Consider the following 25,000-nt stretch of genomic DNA (forward strand, 5'->3'; position numbering starts at 1 on the left):
TCTCCACTGTGATGGGGTCTGGAGTAGACAACAGACACACACACACACACACACACACACACACCACACACACACACACACACACACACACATTCCGGGTGAGAATAAAGGGTGTTATAAAATCGATGTTAACAAAAGGAAAGACAACAAAAACGAAAAGTGACTTACATTTAGTAAGGGGTATTTATCGAGGCAGCAAGTGTGAGCTAGGAAGCAACAGTCTGCCAAACGAGACTCCAAAACCCAGACAGAACAGAAAAGACCTCAGTTAAAAAACAAACAAACAAACAAACAAAAAAACACCAAAAAAACAAACAAAAAACCAACAACAACGAACACACACACACACACACAAAAACAGGTTGGCCCACACGCACGCACACAACCTAACTACCATGTCTACAGATTCTCCCACATCCCCCATCCACACCCACACCTCACCCTACACCCCAATCGTCCCACCACCTCCTTTTCCCCAACGCCCTCTCCTCTTCTTCTGCCACGCCCCCCCCCCCCACCCGCCCCCCGCATCCCACCCCCCTCCCCCCACCCGCCCCCCGCATCCCACCCCCCTCCCCCCACCCGCCCCCCGCATCCCACCCCCCTCCCCCCACCCCACTACCCGAGATGGGGCACAGATGTCTGTGCTTTACTTTTAGCTTCACCTGTACTGGAGGTGACATCCAGAGTCCACGCAGCGTTGTCAGTACCCAGGACGAAGTCTTTTTTCTGCACGGGCTTCCCGTCCCTCTTCACCACCACCTGGTAGTCGCCCTGGAAGCCTCTCAGGGACAGGGAGGAGGTAGAGTCGCTCAGCTGGAAGGTCTGGTTGGTGTTCCACTCCTTTCTCACCAGACACGCGTACCTTTGGCCAGGCTCCAGGATCTGGAAATACCATCGCCCACGAAATAAAATGAATGGCAAGTTTTTTTGTTTGTTTTTTCAAGTTTCCGTTTCGACAACAACAATAACATAAAAGTTCCAAGAGGCATCAAGAGCCAGTGCTGAGTGTTTTCCTCGAAGCTGGTGATGGATATATTTGTGTGTGTGTGTGTGTGTGTGTGTGTGTGTGTGTGTGTGTGTGTGTGTGTGTGTGTGTGTCTCAAAGTCGGTGGGTGCTTCCTTCTTCTGCGTTCGTGGGCTGCAACTCCCACGTTCACTCGTATGTACACGAGCGGGCTTCTACGTGTATGACATGTAGGCAGCCATACTCTGCTTTAGGGATGGGGGTGCTTCCTTCAAATCCAGCGTGTGTTTTCCATATGAGGGTTTTTCTCGAGGTCAACAGTGTGTTCTCCTCAAAGCTTGCTGCACACGGGACCTCGGTTTATTGTCTCATCCGAATGACTAGCGTCCAGACCATCACTCAAGGTCTAGTGGAGGGGGAGAAAATATCGGCGGCTGAGCTGTGACTCGAACCAGCGCGCTCAGATTCTCTCGCTTCCTATGCGGACGCGTTACCTCTTGGCCATCGCTCCACAGTGGGTTATGGAAATAAGAACATACACAGCAAACACACCCCGAAAACGGTGTGTGTGTGCGTGTGCGTGTGTGTGTGTGACTGAAACCTGGTTAAATGACACAGGAAACGAATGAAGAGCGTCCAATGGCAGCTGTCAGTCAGCTTAACCTGGGTAGGCAGCCTGTAGTGCAAATGACTCTGTAAGAGCTTTTAGAGTTTGGTCTCTGGCGGAAGATAGGCGCTATATAAGTATCCATAATTTCATCATCATCATCATCATCATCATCACCACCATCATCATCATCAATAGCAGTGATGTTAGCTTTCCTCAAGTCCAGTGATGGGCGTGATCCTCACTCCGAAAATGTAGCAGGGACAAAGAGAACATGACAGACAACCAACCGCAAAGACAAACCACGAAAACAGACTAGCACAAACATATAAGACAGACAGCAAGAACAGACAAGAAAAGACAACAAAGACAAGCAAGGACAGACAATTAGAGCATGCAACTAGTGCATACAGCATAGGACAGACAATTAGAGCATACAACTAGGGCATACAGCATAGGACAGACAATTAGAGCATACAACTAGGGCATACAGCATAGGACAGACAATTAGAGCACACAACTAGGGCATACAGCATAGGACAGACAATTAGAGCACACAACTAGGGCATACAACATAGGACAGACAACAAAGACAGACAAATACTAATAACAAACAACAAAGGCAGACAAATACAAATAACAAAGACAACAAAGACAGACAAATACTAATATCACAGACAGCAAAGAAAATGGTTGGTCTCTGACAAAAACCGCAGTTGACCTAATTAAAAGCCATCCAATTGGTCGGTTTTTCTAATTTGTTTCATCCCCCTTCTGCTGCAGAGGTTCCCCTCTGTTTTATTTAATCCAAAGTAGTGTTTCGTTTTGGGTGATAGCGTCAGATTTACTTGTAGAGCAAAGTTCCCATTATTCTAATTAGTGGAACTAATTACGAAACCTTAATTTGATGAGAAAGAGTGAGAGACAGTGTGTGTGTGTGTGTGTGTGTGTGTGTGTGTGTGTGTGTGTGTGTGTGTGTGTGTGTGAGTGGGCAGGGGAATGAGGTAGGGGAATTATAATGGGCGTTTGTGTGCATGCATGGATGTATGTAGAGAGAGGGTGGGGGAGAAACGTATGTGAGTATGTGGGTGCGTTAGAATATTTTTTGGAGATAATGATATTAATGAAATTTGGTACCTTGATTTGTTAATTTTTTTTTTTTTTAATTTTTTTTTTATAAATCATACCTTCCTCAAATCAGAATTTCCTTGTGTTGCTCAGTTAATATTTTATTCAAATGGTTGCGAAAATGTCAGTACAACAAACAGTTAATCTGACAATAAATGGTTTCAGTCAGTCAGTCACAGACAGCAAAGACAGACAAATACTAATAACACAGACATCAAAGACGGAACAGAACGAAGACACAGACACAACAGACGTCTGAGGACACTTCCAACCCACCTCCAGGTCGTCATCAGTGACACCAACCACCAGCCCCTTGTTCTGGTACCTCATGGTGTGGTTCCACAGATCCCACAGGATGACCCCGTGCAGGGTAGGGTGGGCGAAAAAGGCTCGGATGGCGTCCTCGAACCAGTCTGCCCGCTCCAGGGCGTCATGCCAGCCCAAGTCAAACTCGGTCATCATCACGGGGATGTTCAGCTCTCCCAGGCGGTCCAGACGTCTCTGCACGGACAACACGGTAATGATTAGTATTTGTATTTGTATTTCTTTTTATCAACAGATTTCTCTGTGTGAAATTCGGGCTGCTCTCCCCAAGGAGATCGCTACCCATTTTTTTGTATTTTTTCCTGCGTGCAGTTTTATTTGTTTTCCTATCGAAGTGGATTTTTCTACTGAATTTTGCCAGGAACAACCCTTTTGTTGCCGTGGGTTCTTTTACGTGCGCTAAGTGCATGCTGCACACGGGACCTCGGTTTATCGTCTCACCCGAATGAGGGGGAGAAAATATCGGCGGCTAAGCCGTGATTCGAACCAGCACGCTCAGATTCTCTCGCTTCCTAGGCGGACGCGTTACCTCTAGGCCATCACTCCACTGTAAGATAAGTCCCCAGTTGTGGAGGAATTCTGTGTTGAATGTCCCTTCACGCATGCTGGTGATCGTGAACGAAAGTTTCTGTTAATTGAAGTATTGATTTTCATGTCTGACTTAATCGTTTAAAGGGTATCAACCGCAGATTGATTTGATGACCTTCTTTGTGTATTATTTAAATATTATTATTATCTATTTATTGTTATTTTTTTATATTATTATTAGTTAGTTATTTAGTTATGTAGTTATATATTTATTTATTTATTTAATTTTATTTTGTTTTATTTTTTTGTACGCCTATAGTTGACTTGTTTTCGCGCCTTATACATATTATTATTAGTAGTAGTGGTTCTTATTTTTTTATGTATTTATCTATTATTATTTTATTTTATTTTATTTATTTTGTTTTATTTTATTTTATTTATTATTATTTTTTCTCAAGGCCTGACTAAGCGCGTTGGGTTATGCTGCTGGTCAGGCATCTGCTTGGCAGATGTGGTGTAGCGTATGTGGATTTGTCCGAACGCAGTGACGCCTCCTTGAACTACTGAAACTGAAACTTCGTGTGTGCTGTGGCCGCCTGCCTGGTGGTTGTGCACCTAGACTAGGGAGGGAGTGGCCACGGGTTCGAGACCTGTGTATGGACTGGTTTTAAGTGTTTGTTTTACCACTATCCCCACCCCTTCTTCCAGACCTTAATTAGTAGTCTGGGTGCGAAGCCATACCTAGATGAGACGATAAACTGAGGTCCCGTCTGTATGCAGTGTGTATCTAGCGCACGTGAAAGAGCCTACGGGAACGAAAGGGTTTGTCCCTGGCAAAAATTGTGAAGGAAAATCGCATTAGACAGTGAAGCAAATTACACACTTGCACAAGTAAGGCTGGCGTTGTACCACTAGTGGTCCACGGACGCGCTCTCCATGGGGACAGCAGCCCGAATTCCACAGCGAGAAATCTGTTGTGAACGGGTGTTACGAAGAAAACAAAGATTTTGCACACACATTAGTCATTCACACGCAAGTACACTAATAGCTTAAGATTGTGGATTAAGAAAAGAAGTAAACGTGACTTAGGATAAAGATGATGATGATGATGATGATGATAACTGAGTATAAATTTCATCATTTGCACGTGAGCATACTAATAGCTTGAGATTATGGTTATAAAAAGTGAATGCATCTACTCCTTCTCCTCCTGCTCCTCCTCCTCCTCCTCCTGCTGCTGCTACTAATACTACTGATGATGATGATGATGATGACGATGATAACGATACAACTGATGAAAACAAGTAATAAAACGAGAATGACGACGGAGTTACTGACCCACATGGAGGTGGGGTCGGGTTTGACGTACTCCTTGGTGTGTCCCTGGATGCCGATGCCCTCAATAGGGACGCCTTCGGCAAGATACTCCTTCACCAAGTCGTACATTTGCTGTTGATGGAACCGTCACCATGGAACCGTTAGCGTGCAAACCGTTATCATGGAACTGTTACCATGTAACCGTTATCACGGGACTGTTATCATTTATCCGTTATCATGGAAATGCTATAGTGGGATTGTCATCACGGAACCGTTATCATGGAATCGTTATCATGTAACCTTTGTCATGGAAATGCTATAGTGGGATTGTTATCACGGAACTGTTATCATGTAACCATTGTAATGTAACTTATGTAACCGTTATGATGGAACTGCTATAATGGGACTGTTATCACAGAACTGTTATCATGTAACCATTATCATGGAACTGCTATAGTGGGATTGTTATCACGGAACAGTTATCATGTAACTGTTGTAAGTGTTATCATGTAACCGTTATCGTGAAACTTCTATAATGGGATTGCTATCACAGAACTGTTATCATGTAACCGTTGTAATGTAAGTGCTATCAAGTGACCGTTATCGTGAAACTTCTATAATAGGATTGTTATCACAGAACTGTTACCATGTAACCATTATGATGGAACTGTTGTATGGAACCATTGTCATTCAACTTGTATCTTGTAACCGTTATCATAGAACTGTTATCATGTAACCGTTGTTATGGGACTGTTATATGGGATTATTATCACTGTTATCATTGAGCTGTTATCATGGAACCATTATCATGGAATGGATATCATGGAACTGTTACTGTGGCATTGTTATCGTGTAACCGTCATCATAGAACGATTATCATGGAAACGTTATGATAGCATTCTCTGCGTTCTGTCTTTGTGAATGATGTTAGTCCTCAATACTGAAGAGCAAACACAGCAACGTTTCTACGCATCGAGTCAAAATATTTTTGAATTTAATGTTTTAGATGAGTGAGACCCGTACAAAACTATACCCCCATAGTATATATTCAGGTTGATGTTCCATTACGTGGCAGAATTTGTTCAGCTTCTGGTAGTTGTTTGCTTCTTATGAAATTTCCATACTAAGCAGAAGACGTTTGTAATTGAACTAAAAATGATACAAATGACTGATATCAGTTAATGTGTCGGTATAAAAGTTCTCGTTTTGTGAAAAAAGCACAGTGAAACGACCGTTGATTTAAAAAAAAAAAAAATACTCATTCACAATTCTTGTGCCCTTCCCAGAAGTGCGTTGCCATTATAATTCATTATAATTGGAATGTGTGGAAAAACACATTTTGTCTAGTTTTAAGCCAAACGTTCTATCGACAGATACAAAAATTGAAAATAAAAGAATTTGTTAATAATTACCACGGACACACACACACACACACACACACACACACACACACACACACACACACACACACTTGTGTGTTCGCAGCACAACCCACACACAAACACGTACAGATAGAAACAGCAAGAACCAAACAAGTGCCTGCACAGCAGACAACACACACACACGCACGCACGCACACGCACACACACACACACGCACACATGCGCGCGCACACACACACACACGCACACGCGCGCGCGCACACACACACACACACACACAAAGACAGACACACTCACGTACGCACACACACACACTCTCAGACACAGACAGACAGACACACACACACACAGACACACACACAGACACACACACAGACACACACACAGACAGACACACACACACACACGTACGCACACACACACTCACAGCCACAGACAGACACACACACGTACACACATACACACAATCACAGCCACAGACAGACAGACAGACAGACACACACACACACGCACACACACACACACACACACACGTAAAACAATGACCAGTGGGCTTTCTGACCTCTGTCTGCGCTCCCGAGGTGACGCACTGGAAGTCGTTGAGGTACCTTTTCCCAGTGTCGCCCGTGGCCTCGGCCCAGCGGAACATCTTCTTGGTCAGGTCCGCATCCCCGGTTTTCTCCTCGTAGTAATGCTCGGTGATGTGTTCGTTCTGTACGTCCCACTGGGCCACTCTGTGTGTGTGACATACAGGTAGGTGTGTGTGTGTGTGTGTGTGTGTGTGTGTGTGTGTGTGTGTGTGTGTGTGTGTGTGTGTGTGTGTGTCTGTGTGTGTGTGTGTCTGTGTCTGTGTGTGCGTGCGTGTGCGTGCGTGCGCGTGCGAGTGAGTGAGTGAGTGAGTGAGTGAGTGAGTGAGTGAGTGTGTGCGTGCCATACAGAACAGTAGTAATGCTGGCTGATGTGTTCGGCCACTCTCTCTCTCTCTCTGTCTCTCTGTGCGTGTGTGTGTGTGTGCGTGCGTGTGCGTGTGCGTGCGCGTCATACGAGGACAGTAGTAGTGTTCGAAGATGTATTCGTTCTGTACGTCTCACTTGGCTACTCAATGTGTGACATACCAGGACAGGGGGGAGAGGGGGATGGGGAGTGGGGGAGAGGGGAGTGGCAGTGGGGGGGTAGGGATGGACGGGTGGGTGGGTGGGTGGGTGGTTCAGCTCCTCGCTTCGTTGCTTTTTGTGCAGATTCGACAACTAAAAGACTCATTCTTCGAGATAATAAAAACAAGGTTCTCAACAAGTGCAGTTACGTTTTCCCTCCCTTGAAATATAAAAGAAATAATTCAAAACGGATAGTTAACTTTCTGCTCCTTGAAATACCAAGCTATGGAAAAAAAAACCCACAAAAAAACCAACCCCGTATAGTAAGCGTTTAATACTTGCAGCTTGAAAGGAAAAAAAGTGCTTAGCAGGTACAGTAACGGACGTTCGTTACTCAAAATTAAAAAAAACAACAACCACCGTATTTGAGTTTGTTTATTGATGTTGCAGTTTAATATTTACAGGCTGCTGATTGTACTGTTTAAATAATCGTATCTTTATTCTGTGTGTTCCTGTTATACCGTCATCACCCACCCAAACACATCAACTCCCTCCTCCTAACACAACACACACACCCACCCACCCACCCACACGACAAGTGAAAAGATGTTACATTCAACAGACAGACAAAGAGACAGATAAGACAGACAGGCTGTCAGACAGACAGACAGACAGAGCGGTCACATACAGGCCCTTGGCAGTAGACATGACGTGTTTCAAATGGTTCTGGAGCAGCTCAGTTGTGTCCGCTGCAGACACGTTGTGCACTTCCTCAGGGATGTTCTTTTTGTGGTTCCAGAATATACTGTGCCCCCTCACCTTAAACCTACCATGGGACAAAAATAAATGGATAAATAAATAAATAAATAAATACATAAATAAATAAAATAAAAAAGAAGAAAACTCTGAAAGATGCACTTCTTCACACACTCGTGAGATCACGAATAAGTCCTGAAAAAAACTTTCAGGACTAACTGCCTGTTGGTCCTTAACACCAGTCGAACAGAAAACAAGAATGATGTTAAAAATCAATCAGGATTATATATATATATATATATATATATATATATATATATATATATATATATATATATGTGTGTGTGTGTGTGTGTGTGTGTGTGTGTGTGTTACACACACACACACATTATATCACAACAGATTTCTCTGTGTGAAATTCGGGCTGCTCTCCCCAGGGAGAGCGCATCGCTACACTACAGCGCTACCCATTTTTTTTTTTTTTTTTTTTTGGTATTTTTTCCTGCGTGCAGTTTTACTTGTTTTTTTCTATCGAAGTGGATTTTTCTACCGAATTTTGTCAGGAACAACTCTTTTGTTGCCGTGGGTTCTTTTACGTGCGCTAAGTGCATGCTGCACACAGGACCTCGGTTTATCGTCTCATCCGAATGACTAGCGTCCAGACCACCACTCAAGGACTAATGGAGGGGGAGAAAATATCGGCGGCTGAGCTGTGATTCGAACCAGCGCGCTCAGATTTTCTCGCTTCCTATGCGGACGCGTTACCTCTAGGCCATCACTCCACTACATACACACACACACACACACATATATATATATATATATATATATATATATATATATATACATATATGAGAGAGAGAGCACACAAAGTGGGAGATATATGGATATATAGACATAGATCGATAGAGACATGGAGACAGACAGACACACACACACACACACACACACACACACACACACACACACACACACACACACACAGAGAGAGAGAGAGAGAGAGAGAGAGAGAGAGAGAGAGAGAGAGAGAGAGAGAGAGAGAGAGAGAGAGAGAGAGAGAGAGATGCAGAAAGACAGAGAGAAGAGAGGCAGAGACAGACAAACTAAAATCTCAGAAATACTTTAATGCATGGCCACGGGCGTGCACACATGAGACACAAAATGCTACAAGTACAGGGGGAAATGGAACGACATCATGAACACAGAATTTCGGAACTAGAAAAGTTAGCATTCAAAGATATTAGTTTGTAACAGAGACATATATTGGGTGTCCAAAAAAAAAAAAAAAAAAAAAAAAAAAAAAAAAGAAAAGAAAAGAAAAAAAGTGAACCGTTTTTTGACAAGTATTTTCTCAGTGACAGAGAAACCGAATTCACTGAAAATCTTCACACAGCAACCTTAGGGTATCATCAACAAGTCTGCAAAATATCTAAAAGTTCGGATGCAGTTTGTGCGAGTATTGTCAAATTCAAAGCAGTATGTCAAAAAATCCAACATCAGAGCTGTGCAATGTGACCATCATCATGTTCATGCCAGCTGCCAGGTGTTGGCATCTGTCAATCAGTGTCAGCCTAAAAATAGCCTGTCTGGGTGTCAAGTCTATTGTATCCAAAATAAGTTCGTCCAAAGTCTCAGTTTGGAAGGATTAACCATGATAAGGTTACCATTGAAAACTGTTTCAAGGAGAAAGGCTGGGGTGGAAGAAGGATCGTGAAGGAATTTCCTGGCAAGGGGTGGAGTCATGTCACTGTAGATATACTTATCGCCAAAATTCGCACTACAGGGTTGTTGATGATACCCTGAGGTTACTGTGTGAAAAGTTTCAATGAATTCGGTGTCTCTGTCACTGATAAAATACTTGTCAAAAAGCGGTTCACTTTTGGGGGGACACCCGATATACAGAGACAGACAGAGAGAGAGACTGATAAAGAGTTAGTCACAATAATTATTACCCCCGCGCTCTCAGTGCGTTTGTCATGTTGATGGCCTCACTCAAGTCAGAGTTCTGTTGGCACACACACACACACACACACACACACACACGCACGCACGCACGCACGCACGCACGCACACACACAGATTGTTTAGAACTCAAATATTCTGTCTTATAAAAGACACTATGAAACTGTACTCGAACACACACACACACACACACACACACACACGCAAACGCATTCACACACATATACGCTTGCACACACACACACACACACACACACACACACACACACACACAAACTCATTCACACACTCACTCACACACACACACACTCACTCACTCACACACACACACACACACACACACACACACACACACACACACACACACACACACACACACATTCACACACTCACACACTCACACACACACACACACACACACACACACACACACACACACACACACACACACACACGGAGCAGCAGCGGCAAGAACAACAACAGCAACGACAAAAAGAACAACAAAAAACAGCAACAGCGACAAAAGTAGATAGATAGATGAATAAATAAATGAATAAACAGATAAATAAATAAGAAAGAACCAAATTGAAATAAAGGTGTCGACAGCTTCGTGTGCAAGTGGAACAGACCTTTTTCTATTCGCTGGGTTTTTTTGTTGTTGTTTTTTGTCAGTTCACCACAATATGATTCAGACACGTAACACATCCATTCTTTTCAGCTCGAAACATACTCATACAACGGGTATGAAGAAACGGTGAGGAGAAAAAACGTGGGGAAGGGGGGTAGTTGGTGGGGCGTATTTCTTAAGAAAGAAAACCCCAGCTAATAGTGGAGTAGTTGGGCGTTGGGTGGTAGTGGGGTGTGGGTATGGGCGAGAGGGTGGAGAGGCACCAGTCATTACTACAACAAGCTAACCACCAGTACCCACAACCAAGGACACCGACAGGCCACAGGTCACTCACGTTGAGAGGGTCTCCCTTGTGGAACTTCCACTTGTAGTTCTGCACGGTGGCCCAGTCGAACAGGCTGTAGGCAATCTTCATGATCTTGGGCGGTGGTGACTGCAGGATCAGATCGTCGCGAAGCATGCAGCCGAAAGCAAACTTGTGGTTCTTCAAGGCGACCTGTCACGTGATCATTCAATGTCTGTTTTCGGGGACACCTTTCAGGACACAATCAACGTGCGTACTATCATTGTCATTGATAATTTCAATGGTCACAGACCAAACACTAAACGCTTCACAAACACCCGTGTAAGGGAGAGAGGTACCTCAACCACGCATCGAACATCAAAATGTCATCCATGTCATCTCACAAAGACACACACACACACACACACACACACACACACACACGACAGCAAGGACGACATGGTTTCAAAAGCAGAAGTCTACATACCTCCACCTCCACTTCACTGGCCGGTACGCCTTCGGGAACATTGGCACTGCACACAGTCATGCAGACACAAATTCACATAACTGTTGTCATTTGGCCCGAACAGAGAAAAACAACAACAAAAACAAAACAACAAAACAAAAAAAACAGCAACAAAAAAAACAAACAAAAAAAACCCACAAAAAACCCCCCAAAACAAACAAACAAACAACAACAACAACAACAAAACAACACAACAAAACCACCACCAAACTGTGAGTAAGATATTGAGCCACTGGTCAGCACACACAGTTGGTGTCATTGTTCTGATGAAACCGAAATCAGCCATATAAGAGGTGAAGAAGCGAAACAGTCGGAACTCACGTTATTGTGATATTGGACTTTCTGAGACGTTCTATGTTGGCATCGGCCTTCTGTCTCCACTGCGGGTCTTCGGGAAGCTCAATCAGGGAGACGTTGTCAACCAGAAAGTCCACTCCCCCATCCGGACCCCGGATGGCGATTCTGGGGCTCACAAAGTCTGCACAGGACCAAGAGTACACAGCAAACTGAAGGCTTAGATCACGTGGTAGACTACTGAGTAACAAATGAGTCCATAACTGAGTGGCGTACATAGTTAGGTCTACAGTATTGGTATCGATGATGAATAGGACAGGGCCCAGTATAAAACCCTAAGGTACACCAAAGGGCAGTTTATAGATCAGATGAAAAATCATCAATAATAACTGACTGAGTGAGCCATGCAAGACAATACGTTCCAGAAACGCCATAATGACGGTGAAATGAGCGAAAGAGAAGAGAATGATCAGAATGTGCGTGTTGAATGCCACGCTTAACTCAAGCACTCAAGTTGCATTACATCACTACTATCACGGACGAGCAGAATATTATTAGTGATATAAGATGAAAAAGGAAGACATATTGCCACCAATAACAAGCAATGTAAAGATACTGACCCTTCATAGGGGCTTCAACGTCTCCTTTCACTCGGATCCAGCCTTGAGAGGAATTGCAGAAACCACGATATACAATAGGGAAGCCGTTTGGGGATTTGCTGTCGTCTGCAATTCGAAGATCACACACGTACACACACACACACACACACGTGCACACACACACACACACACACACACACACACACACACACACACACACACACACACACAGAGACACGCACACACACAAGTGATTGAGAACGTTGATGTTTTTGACTTTTTGCATTCATTATCAGTTGTTTCGCTTGTCAGTTTAACGACTTCTCTCTTACGAAGTCCTTTAAGTAATTTCCTGTAACTGTATTTAGAGGTGGGTTTTTTGTTTGTTTGTTTGTTTGTTTTGTTTGTTTGTTTGTCTTCCAAATTTCACCCACATTTTTACCCTCATTTGCCCAGTTTCCCCCAACCCTCCATTCATCCACATCTCCCACCCCTTCTAACCGATAATACTTAGATGTATTCATAAATACTTTAACAAAATGTCTTCAATCACCGATATGTGTGACGGGACATTAAACAAAAATTCCTCCTCTCCACACACACACACACACACACACACACACACACACACACACACACACAGAGCATTTGTTCAGCAAATGAACTAGTTACTTTAATACTAGTCACAAAAAGCTAACTTTGATGACAAATTAGAATCGGGCATTTGTAAAATTGAAATAAAAGTATTTAGTATCCAGTACAGTAAAAAGAAAAACAACAACAAAGAACAAAGTCTGTATCAATTACACCGTAAACTGAACATGGTAGAATGTGAAATTGCTACTAATCCTACTCATATTGAATCGATCTTTGAAATGCAAATAGCCAAAGGAACACAATCCGTGCCAGAGTTTATTTTATTTATGAAAGCAGAAAAAGTACAAAAACAAAATGTATTGAAGCCTTTTTTTTGGAAAAGGCTCAAACAAACATTAAGATACTAGGCTACATCACACACAAAGGGGGAAAAACCGTATCAGATCAGAACTAAATAAATCAGAAGCTAGCTATCTTTTACCGCCAGAAAACAGTAAACTGTCTGGAGGAATCGGTAAAAAAAAAAGTCTGAAGTAATACAGCGATTCCTCAAGTATATCAAGTGCAGAAAGATCGATTGGAAAAGAATGTTACAGAGGATGAAATCACACCAGCCTTAAATAAATGAGACACAGATCACTGAGATCAGACGGATTTACTGGCTTTCTGAAATTCTTTGGGGAAGAGTTAAAAAAACAACAACCACGGTTTTGAAATCAATTAACGCAGCTTTTTACTCGTGGTGAAGTCACTTTCGCAAAAGCAAGAGCTGTTGTCACACCCATACACAAGGGAAAAGCCTGCCTAAGAATAAGCTGATCTGGCGTCCAATCTTTGTAACCAATACTGATTACAAACTCCTAGCCAAACCGTAAACTGTCCTTACTTCTGTGATTTTTATATATTGTTTCAGAAGATCATGTAGGTTTTATGAAAGGAAGTAATATTAGCAATATCATTAGGATGATTGAGAATTTGATGATACATTTATCTTGACAATAAACAAAAACCTGATAGTTTATTTGCATTGGATTACAAAGCTGCCAACGATACGATTTTCAGAGACTACATGATATGGTCATTTCAACGTTTTAATTTTGGAGCCAAGTTTGTCAGACGGGTTGAGGTACTTATGCAGAATACAAATACCCTTGTCAACTATAATTATGGGCCAAGCGGGCATTAGACAGGGATGCCCCCCACTCCCCTTCTCACTGGCTTTCATTCTTGCTCTGGAAATATGAGATGCAACATTAAGATCAGATAAAAATATCAAAACGATCAAACTCCCAATTTTAACTGAAAATACAGAACACATTCTAAAGTACTCTTGTATGCTGATGATAATTCCATTTTCGTTGAAGTTTTTCATGGTTGAAAAATGATCTCACGCTTGTTTTCCTACTTTGTCTTGCATGCAGCTGAGGCCACACAAAAAAGATTCCGACAGTGTAAACAAATGTTTTTTTTTCCCCAAGATTCATTATTAAAGAGACTTTTTTTCTTTCTTTCTTTCTTTTTTTTTTTAAAGGAACATTGTACATGATGCAGAAATGGAAAATCCCATATGTCATCAGATTCTATTACCAGCACACACCGTCTTTCCATGGCCTTTTATCTTCTTTGAGGCAGGCCAGAAAGTCACGGGCAAACAAGCTCCCTGACAATGGTATGCCTGTCTTTGTCTGCCCCAACTGTCAGCGAACATTTCGTGCGCAGATTGGACTATTCAGCCATCTGCGCATTCACAGATAGATTCATGAGCATCCTCCCCCCCACCCCACCACCACCCTCCCCCCATCCCCCAGCTGGATGACAACGATGGTCATCATCGATCTCGATGGACACACACCACCACCATCTTTGTTAATAGAGGTGAGAGAAACTGGAATTGAAAAGCATTGCGTTTCTCCATGCTTAAAGCAATGAACAGATGACAATGAATCTATCTGATCATACTGATATTGCACACACACACACACACACACTACAGAACCTCGTCGTGAAGCCACGACACACAGGGTGGTCAGGGAGGAGAGGCAGGAGTGAGGGGCAAGCGGAGGGTGGGGGAGGGGGGCTAAGGACAGGGAGAGGGGGCAGAGGGGAGTGATGTGGGGTTGTGGGGCATGAATTACGCACCGTCTGTGACGTTGAATTGAAAGGAGACCTTGATGGTCTGCCACAGCTTTCCCTCCACGTCATTCAACAGTTTGACGTAAGCCTCGAACCCGTAGTGACCTCCCTTCTTTATCGGCATGTTGGACTGAGACGGCCCACTGTTCTGGTTCTTCCTGCAATCCGCAAAAGAAGGAAACGACACGATGATACTCGTACTTTCGGACTCCCAGTTGCTGTTTCTGGACGTTCGTATTTTCTTTCTTTCTTTCATTTCTATTCAGACTAAGGCCTAAGGGGTCATTCCAGAAAACAGATGTTGAGTGGGCAAATAAATCTGTCATGTCAAAAATGAATCGGCCCTATGTGTGAAAATATATATATATGTATGTATGTGTGTGTGTGTGTGTGTGTGTGTGTGTGTGTGTGTGTGTGTTTTGGAGGGAGGTGGAGGAGGGAAATGGTGGTGATGGATGTGTGTGTTGATGTGTGGATGGATGGGTGTGGCTTTCATTTCAAATTTAATCAGCGTGGGATATAACTGATCATATATTGTGAACAGTCATTATTTGTGTCACATTTGGCTCATGAACCCAGGTTTCTACGTGATATGAAATTCACCTCGATAGGTCTTTGTTTTTAAACAGATTGCTTAAAGAATTTATACATTTCCACAACAGTTTATATCACACACTATCACCAAATTTCCCCCACATGCAAAAGAAACCATTGGCCGACAACTATATTTTAAACTGAAAGATCTCTCGCTGCCTGAATCAATTTGTTTATGGATCCTAAATTTTCTAAGTTTCAGACCGCGAGTTGTTAAAGTTGGTGATCTCACCTCCTCCGCATGTATTCTCAACATGGGCACCCCACAGGGATATGTTTTATCCTCACTGTTGTACTCACTATTCACACATGACTGTGCAACTCAAAATGAATGTAACACCATGGTCAAGTTTGCCGACGATACTACTCTAGAAGGGCTGATTACGAACAGTGATGAGTCAAAATATGGGGAAGAAGTACTGGAACTTGTCAGCTGGTGTGATCAAAACAACTTAGAACTCAACGTATCAAAAACCAAAGTATTAATTTTAGATTTCAGGAAGACCAGATCTGACCCCTCACCACTTGTCATCAAAGACAAACAAGTAGAGATCATCAGCGACTTTAAATTTCTCGGGCTGATCATTTCCAACGATTTGAAATGGGAGAAAAATACAGAAAAAAATTGTTAAGAAAGCACAACAGCGCCTGTACTTTCTTCGGCGCCTCAAAAAGTTCGGAATTAAAAAAAAGAAATCATGGTTGATTTCGACCGAGCAGTCATTGAAAGTGTGCTAACCTTCGCTATCACTGTTTGGTACGGAAACATTTCCAAGGCAGAAGTTGCAACCCATAACAGAATCGTAAAAACTGCCACCAAGATTACCGGGACTGATCTACCTTCTCTAGAAGACATATTGTAAGCGGCTACTCAAAAAAGCAAAATCAATCAGCCAGGACGCATCACATCCAGCTTTTGGGATTTTCGAGATGCCCCCCCACCCCCTCCCCGGAAGATCTATTCATCAGCCCCATCCACATGTAATATGCAGCTTCTGTTCAAATGTGTGTGTGTGTGTGTGTGTGTGTGTGTGTGTGTGTGTGTGCATGTGTGAGTATGCACAAGTTTTTACATTGATATGCACTTGTATGTATCCTAATTTCTACTGTATCTGTGTTTGTGTATGATTTTCGAATTATGTTCGTATCTTGTTATGTACTATCCCCCGCCTCCACCCCTCCCAGTATTCCTTGTAACCCCGGTACACTTGGTAATAAAGACATATTATCCTATTCTATTCTATAATGATTCAAAAACCTAAGAAAAATCGTGGGACGGACTGACTGTGACTGAACTAAGTTCACCGCTGCACTGGCTGCCTAGCGACCCGACCTGTTCACCCCAAGACCTGGAATCACTTTTGCTGATAAAGGTGTGTGGGAGTAAGTTGAAACTTTGCAATATTAGTAAGGAAAACTTTCTGCGATATGTATCCAGAATCAGTGAAATTTGACTACCGGTTATTTACTTAGTTGTTTTCAATCAATTATCTCGATTAAACATAGAAAATTTTACCTACAGAAACACCCGTCGCACATTTAGCATTTAGGCATATATACTCGTGGCCTACATTGCCACAAAACCTAACAAGACTTAATAAGACTTTCTGGTTGTACAGTCAAATTTATCGTGTTTGTTTTGTGACATTTTTGAAAAAACAAGATGGCGTTTAAACTAATCATCTCGATTCGCATCGTTCTTTCCAGGTAAAGAAAACTTCTGGGTAAAGAAAATTACCTGGATCGGTATCAAACTGCCCACGGTTGAGAGATCATTCCAGATGGTTTATGTAATGGCCTATGCTTGACATGAAGGGGTATGTGAACATTTTTATCTGATTAAAAAAAAACAACAAACATGTTACAAATCACGTGAACGTCAAAATGCTTAAACAACAATCTAAGTAAAACTGCACAATAGCTAAGTCAGAACAAAGTAGCAATTTCTTCAAGGTTTTTTTTTTTTTTTTTTTTTTTTTTTTTTTTTTGTGTGTGTGTAAAATAGAGAATAATTTCAAACATTTTCATGGGAGAAGAAAAAGCACCTTTCAAAGACCTTGAGGGAGTAAGTTCCATGTCGAACATCATCAGTATGTTTCTCCTGTTTGAAGCCTGACACACTCCAGCCTGTCCACCCATCCTCGAAACTCGGGTTTTGCAGCAGGTTGGTCGGACCAGTAGAAAGCTGCCATGTGGCAGCAACCAGGCAGGCAAGTACTGTGGAAAGCGTGATCCAACTCATGCTGTTCCTGTTAAGGAACTGAAGAAGAAAAACGAGGATGAGAAGAAGAGGAAGAAGAAAAGGAGAAGAAGGAACGACGACATCATTATCATTATGTCGTTATTGTCAGAGGCGTAGTTGTCATCGTTACCGTTATCATCATTGTCGCCATTATCATCATCACGCAAACTTGTTAACAAGGTGCGTGACTGCTTTGATCTTAAAACACGTGGTTTTTTTCGAGTTTGTGTTCTAAAGCAAGCTGTGAAGCACCATGGGCCTGTTGAAGACAAAATTCGTTTTGCCTCAAGGCAAATTACCCATGGCATGCTAGGGACCCACAGGACAGTTTATCTTGAAGGTTAAGTTATCTTCGTATTCAGGACGCGAGCGTTGCACTTGGGCAGATTACCCATGTCTATAATCCCGTTGATTCCCTTCTGTGCATATTCTTTTACTTCTCACCACACCACAGTTCAGAGCGTTGCTGAAAGTTTTGCAAAACACGGGCTATCCGAAAAGCACGCCCGTTTTACTCGTTTAAAAAAAAAAAAAAAAGAAAAAAGAAACTCTAACAAGATCCCCTATGTTTATCTCTGCTTCGTGGACAGTCACCCTTGGCATGTGTAAGGGTAAATTTGCCTGTGGGTTTGAAGACCCACGGGGGTGTAGACTCAAGTGTTCCTGAATACCGGATGCTGCTTACCCTCGGGCAGATTGCCTTGCCTCAGGCAGATTTGCCTTTTGGTACACCTTCACCCGCAGGCACGAATGTCTCTTGAATACGGCCCATGGTGTGGTTACAACATGTTGCATTATGTTTTCTCAATGACCAGAAAGAGTTGATCCCAGCCTTGGGGATGGACATAGCTGCAAGGGAGAAAGGTGGAGAGAAAGAGAGAGAGAGACAGACAGAGGCAGACATAAAGAGACCGAGAGACAAAAATGGATGTACACAGAAAGAGAAAGAGTGAGAGACAGACAGACAGACACAGAGAGAACAGAGAGAGAGACGACAGTGACAGAAACACGTGAATGAAAACAAATCGGTTTCGATCCTAAGTCTCACAAGAATGTAACCAGTTGGGCAGGGTTCTCTCACCACGTCAGCACCGGTTTTCTTCGAGGCTTTATTGAGGACGCGACGGGGAACGTATCGGGACTTGGGTAAAGGGAACAGGAGAGCGGGGGGTTAAAGGGCAAGGGACTGTCCTCGTGAAAGGAGGGAAATAAATAAGTAAATGATTACCCTGTGGGCAAAACAACAGTCCTCGTAAGCAAGCGTACAGTAATGTCTATCTACGTTCATTCACTCACTCACTCCAAACATCACTTTACCAAATATTTCACATGAATCTACAATTGTTACAAACGTGTGATAAGACTAAACTATCCCATTAATTGAAATGAGCAATTGCTTCCCGATTCCAAATTGTCTGATTTCTTAAAGATATTTATATAAATCCTAGAAACTTCAAAACGTAAGTTGAGGTTATATTTCAGTTAAGATTAACTCGGTTATTCGAAATAATTGCAAATCCGTTCAAATGCATAACATCTAAACTCAAAGTAAACTGATAGAATATTAATAAGGAAATACAAATAGCATTTACATTTTGGTATCAATTTCTCAATGCTAGAAATGCTTACTGTAAAGTATGATATATTTCACTCACCCTATCAGGTTGACAGAGGCCCTCACACACACACTGCTGTTGCCTGTTCTCTTTTAAAGCTGAGAACTGATGAAATTACTGGTTCTACAAGGAAAGGTAGCAGAACTCACTTCGTAAAAACATATCAAGATGCAGCACATCCACCCTACATGAATATTATTTTGCACGTGAAGTAATGATGCTAAAGCTAACACGGGTCATGAACGTGCTCTCTCTCTCTCTCTCTCTCTCTCTCTCTCTCTCTCTCTGCGGGGCAAAGAGAACAATTTCACCCTGTTACAAGAAAGTGATGGTTAAGAGTGAGAACGAACGAAAACAAGAGAGGCAAGGCCTTCAAGACTCACTTGTGATACACTTAAAAAGAAAAAAAAAATCTAATCGTTAAAATGTGTTCTGTATTTGTTATTATAAAGCTTCGCGTTAAAAAAAAAAAAAATCCTAACTAGATTCGAACCCCGCGTATTCGGGTGAGAAGAAACTGCCTTATCCATTACACTATCGTTGCTCCTTAACTGACGTTCTAAAATTTAACATTTGAACATACTTTTTTAAAGGGCGATAAATCAATTGCGGTATTCGCAGTGAGAACGCTGTTTAAATCATATTATTCTGGTGTATCTTGGGCATTCAAAAAACCTTTAAGGGCAATAAAAAGTTCTTTTTAATGGCTATCGCCGCAATCACACTGCAACATTTAGCCGTTTTCACTAGATCTAGATAGATGTACAAGTTTAGTACATGTCGTAAGAAGTGAAAAGGACTTCATTTTGAGAAAGTCAAGACTGGAAATTTTTTCGTTTCATCGTGATCAGTTCAAGGGTATTAACTCGCATGGTTTACAATCTTTAACTGTGAATTCCGACTGATTCTGTGGATATTTTTATGGCAGTTTGGGGCATAATCCAGTAAGTGATGAGGCGTTTACAGATCTTTCTCTCAATAAATATTTAACGGTCTCCTTCTCCAACTTTCCATCACATGTTATCGTGTATTGTCCATTGAATATAGGATTGAAGGGACAGGTCAACAACTTGAAACAAAATGGCGTCGTTCGCGTTCGCGAAGAATATGAGCACGCGCTTTGAATGTGTATAAATATGTGTACGCAACTGATTTTTGCCCATGACCTTCAGGGCTCAGCCAACAGATCTGTAAAGTCCACTCGTCGTATTGATTTTAGTATTTTCCGAAAAAGACTACTTGGGCGAATGAACATAGTGAAAGCCCTGTACACTGAGAGTAAAACACACCAGCTTTTTATGTATTGAGCATAATTTCAAAATGTAATGTTTAAGATGAGAAAGATCAGTTTAAAGCAAATTAAGTCCCCTAGCATTAATTACAGAGTAATTTCCCTTTTTTACTATCTGCACCAAAACGTTTGCAAAAGAAATAAAACTTCCATGCTTAGCAAAAGAAGTTCCTGTTTGAACAAAAAATGATAATAATGACTGCTCTTGTTGTTGTGTCAGAATATCAGATCAAAGTGCCAGGTTTAGAGAATACAAAAATAAATATACAGTAAATGCAGTTTGCATATAATTAGGCTTCATTCTATTTATTTTTTTGTGCCCATCCCAGAGGTGCAATATTGTTTTAAACAAGATGACTGGAAAGAACTGAATTTTTCATATTTTTATGCCTAATTTGGTGTCAACTGACAAAGTATTTGCAGAGAAAATGTCAGTGTTAAAGTTTACCACGGACACACAGACACACACACACACACACACACACACACACACACACACAGAGACAACCAAACACTGGGTTAAAACATAGACTCACTTTGTTTACACAAGTGAGTCAAAAAACCTCTTTTATTGAGGGAAAATAAGAACAAGCACATAAGACTATTCTCTCTCTCTCTCTCTCTCTCTCTCTATATATATATATATATATATATATATATATATAGATAGATAGATACATAGATATAGATATATATACATACATATTCATATGTATATTTGTGGAGTGATTGCCTAGAGGTAACGCGTCCGCCTAGGAAGCGAGAGAGAATCTGAGCGCGCTGGTTCGAATCACGGTTCAGCCGCCGATATTTTCTCCCCCTCCACTAGACCTTGAGTGGTGGTCTGGACGCTAGTCATTCGGATGAGACGATAAACCGAGGTCCCGTGTGCAGCATGCACTTAGCGCACGTAAAAGAACCCACAGCAACAAAAGGGTTGTTCCTGGCAAAATTCTGTCGAAAAATCTACTTCGATAGGAAAAAACAAATAAAAAACTGCACGCAGGAAGCAATACAAAAAAAAAATGGGTGGCGCTGTAGTATAGCGATGCACTCTCCCTGGGGAGAGCAGCCCGAATTTCACACAGAGAAATGTGTTGTGATAAAAAGAAATACAAATACAAATATACTTGCACACACCTATGAATTTAGGTGGGCTGTGTGTGTACGCACATACATACATACGTACATGCTTACACACACACACACACACACACACACACACACATATATATATATATATATATATATATATATATATATATACAATAAACCCATGCTCTCTTAGGTTCCTGGGCTCCTCTCCTGGCAGAACTGACAGAAGCAGGCACCACGAACGGTATCTAGAAAGGGACGGGGGACAATGAGGAAGAGAGGACAGTTCCAAAAATGACGATTTTACCCGTTGTTCCAGAAGCTTTCATTCCTTTTCCCTAGCCCCAGGCAGCGGCATCTCATAGGAATATCAAAACACTAATTTTTAAGATACGAAAACACATGCTATTATTCTTATGTAAAAATTATATTTGATACACAATATGCATTTATCATATATTATGTCATATAAATGTAAACTTTCTGTATCTTCTTCTTCCGCGTTCCCTGGCCACGCTAGATTTTCAGTCCGGTCAGGACAGCGAAGTCCACGGTGCCGTCGCAGGGACCCCACCGTTCCCCACAGTTTCTTTTGGAGCTCCACCGGGCTGGGCCATGCCTGGCGTCTCAGAGCGTCGAAGGTGGGGCAGGACTGCAGGGTGTGGGAAATGGTCTGTGGGCCTGTGCCACAAGGGCACTGGTCAGTATTTGGTATCTTCAGACGGTAGAGATGGGAGAGGAGCTGACAGTGTCCCGTTCGCAGTCTGAAGATTGTGACCTGTGCCGCTCTGTCCAGCTCATGGATGCCGTCCTTTTCGTCTTCCGTCCCGATGTCCAGACGTTGGCGCCATGCTTTCCTAAAGCTATCTCTCAGTGTCGTTTTATATAAAAGTGAATGACTTTATCGTTTTCCACAAATACGCTTGGGTAAGGAACATTCACAGACACAGGTAGACATATACAGAGAGAAACAAGATTCCTCCCGACCCGTCAAAAGCTGATGACTACAGTCAGTCAACAATTGAAACAGTTTATGTATACTCACTTTCTTCTGAACGCCTCGCAGGAAGATGCGTGCACAGTGCTTCTGTCGCCGTTTATATAGAGAAGGTGTGGGGACACAAGCAAAGCTATCGGTTTCACATGATGGGGCTTTTGTCGAGCCAATATTGTTTTCTAAGCGGAGAGATGGCTCAATGGATAAAGCGCTTTATGTATTATGAAAAACAAAACAAAACAACAACAACAACCACACACACACACACACACACACAACAACAACAACAAACAAACAATAAAAACCCAAACCGGAACACCGCAGGGTGTGATTTACGTGGCAGGCCTGGGAGATTGCTGTTCCTCCACCTAAACTCAGACGCGTGGCAGTATTTTTTCCGAATGCACTTGAAAAGCAACCCACGCTAACAGAAGACATTGTCTCGGGCAAATTTCGTAAAAAAAAAAAAAAAAAAAAAAAAAAAAAAAAAAAAAAAAATCACTGTAACACCCCCACCCCTTCCCTCAAAATGAATGAATAAAAAAGAGAAAAAATAATTAAAAGAAAAAGATAGATAGATAAATAAATAAATAAATAAAAGGTAATAATTATGTAGCCGTGTACCCGAGTGGTATATAAGACCTAACTGAATGATTGACTGAATTAAATGGTAGACAAGAATTCCCGCGCACAGGCCAGGAACATATAGAGGCCAGTCACAAAAGGGGTTCTATTGTAAATAAAACAACAGAAAAACCCATTTGTGACTAGCCTCTGGCCTGTGCGCGGGAATTCTTGTCTGTCCTTCAATACGGTAAATCATCATTAGTTAGTTCTTTTGTACCGTCCCCTTATATAACTCGGGTGCACGGCTACAAAAGCAACAAAGGAACCACAACAAAACCAAAAAAGAAGAAGAAGAAGAAACAGGCGACTTTCACGAGCAAGCAGATTGTTCAGGATGCAGGCATGGTCAAACAGTACCTCAGCAAGGTGGCCACGCGCCTGACAGAGAGGACGAGCCATGGTACTACGATGTGAAAAACTATACTGTGATAAAACAAGACTTTACACTTCAAGCCGTTGTAAGACGATACGTTGAAAGACAGGACGTCACAAGAGAATACAACTCAACTCAACACAACACAACACAACACAATGCAACACAACACAGTACAACACAGCACCACACAACTCAGCACAAAACAACACATCAAAAACAAGTGCGATGTATTTTGAAGGATTCCAATGCGATACAGTATAATACAATGTAATTCAGTACAATGTAATGCAATACGATACGATTTGAAACGATACGATACGTTACAATACAATACGGTACGATACGATGCAATACGATACAAATAATAATAATAATAATAATGGTATTTATATAGCGCTGAATCTTGTGCAGAGACAAATCAAAGCGTTTTCGCACCAGTCATTCACACGCATGCATAACTTTAAAACTGGAGAAACTGAAGACAAGGAATAGGCAGGGAAGGGAGGCTATTTTGGGAAGAGGTGGGTTTTAAGGCCGGACTTGAAAGAGCTGAGTGTGGAGACTTGACGAAGCGAAAGAGGAAGTTCATTTCAATTGCAATAGTTCCAATTGGACAAGAACGATACAACATAATGCAATGCAATACAATACAATACAACACAACATAATGCAGTACAGTACAGTACAGTGCAATAAAACAGAATAGAATTGAATGCAACGCATCACAACGCCATTTCATGACATGCCTTGTCATCCAATCCAATCCAATCCAATTCAGTCCAATCCAGTCTAATCCAGTCCTTTACAACACAATGCAACGCAGCGCCACATTAACAGATACACCCCACATCACTTCTTTTCTCTCGTCTTGTCGGCCCTTCTCTCCCACCCCACTGCATTGCATTCTACACAGCAACACAAACACGACATAACTTTATACAACAATACGACACAACACAATTTATACAATATAATACTATACCATATACAGTGCAATGCCATGCAATCATATGCACCATGCAATAAAATGTAATTCG

General features: G+C 42.0%; 1 protein-coding gene across 1 annotated transcript in view; it reads right to left on the reverse strand.

Annotated features, from left to right (window-relative positions):
• The window catches only part of LOC143282381 (uncharacterized), a 24,957-nt gene extending 6,990 nt beyond the window's left edge, over positions 1-17,967 (reverse strand). Inside the window, exons 1-13 of the mRNA XM_076588000.1 lie at positions 17,765-17,967; positions 15,132-15,283; positions 12,417-12,521; positions 11,824-11,980; positions 11,464-11,509; positions 11,028-11,189; positions 10,056-10,108; positions 8,036-8,173; positions 6,816-6,987; positions 4,893-5,003; positions 2,979-3,203; positions 666-885; positions 1-18 (exon numbers count right to left, since the gene is read on the reverse strand). The exon at positions 1-18 is cut by the window's left edge and continues 197 nt beyond it. Coding sequence (XP_076444115.1) covers positions 1-18; positions 666-885; positions 2,979-3,203; positions 4,893-5,003; positions 6,816-6,987; positions 8,036-8,173; positions 10,056-10,108; positions 11,028-11,189; positions 11,464-11,509; positions 11,824-11,980; positions 12,417-12,521; positions 15,132-15,283; positions 17,765-17,961 — 1,756 coding nt within the window. The 5' untranslated portion in view covers positions 17,962-17,967. The remainder of the gene's footprint in view (positions 19-665; positions 886-2,978; positions 3,204-4,892; positions 5,004-6,815; positions 6,988-8,035; positions 8,174-10,055; positions 10,109-11,027; positions 11,190-11,463; positions 11,510-11,823; positions 11,981-12,416; positions 12,522-15,131; positions 15,284-17,764) is intronic.
• Positions 17,968-25,000: the final 7,033 nt, after the last annotated feature.

Source organism: Babylonia areolata, chromosome 5 (genome assembly GCF_041734735.1).
Source record: "Babylonia areolata isolate BAREFJ2019XMU chromosome 5, ASM4173473v1, whole genome shotgun sequence".
In the NCBI taxonomy this organism is placed as follows: Eukaryota; Metazoa; Mollusca; class Gastropoda; order Neogastropoda; family Buccinidae; genus Babylonia; species Babylonia areolata.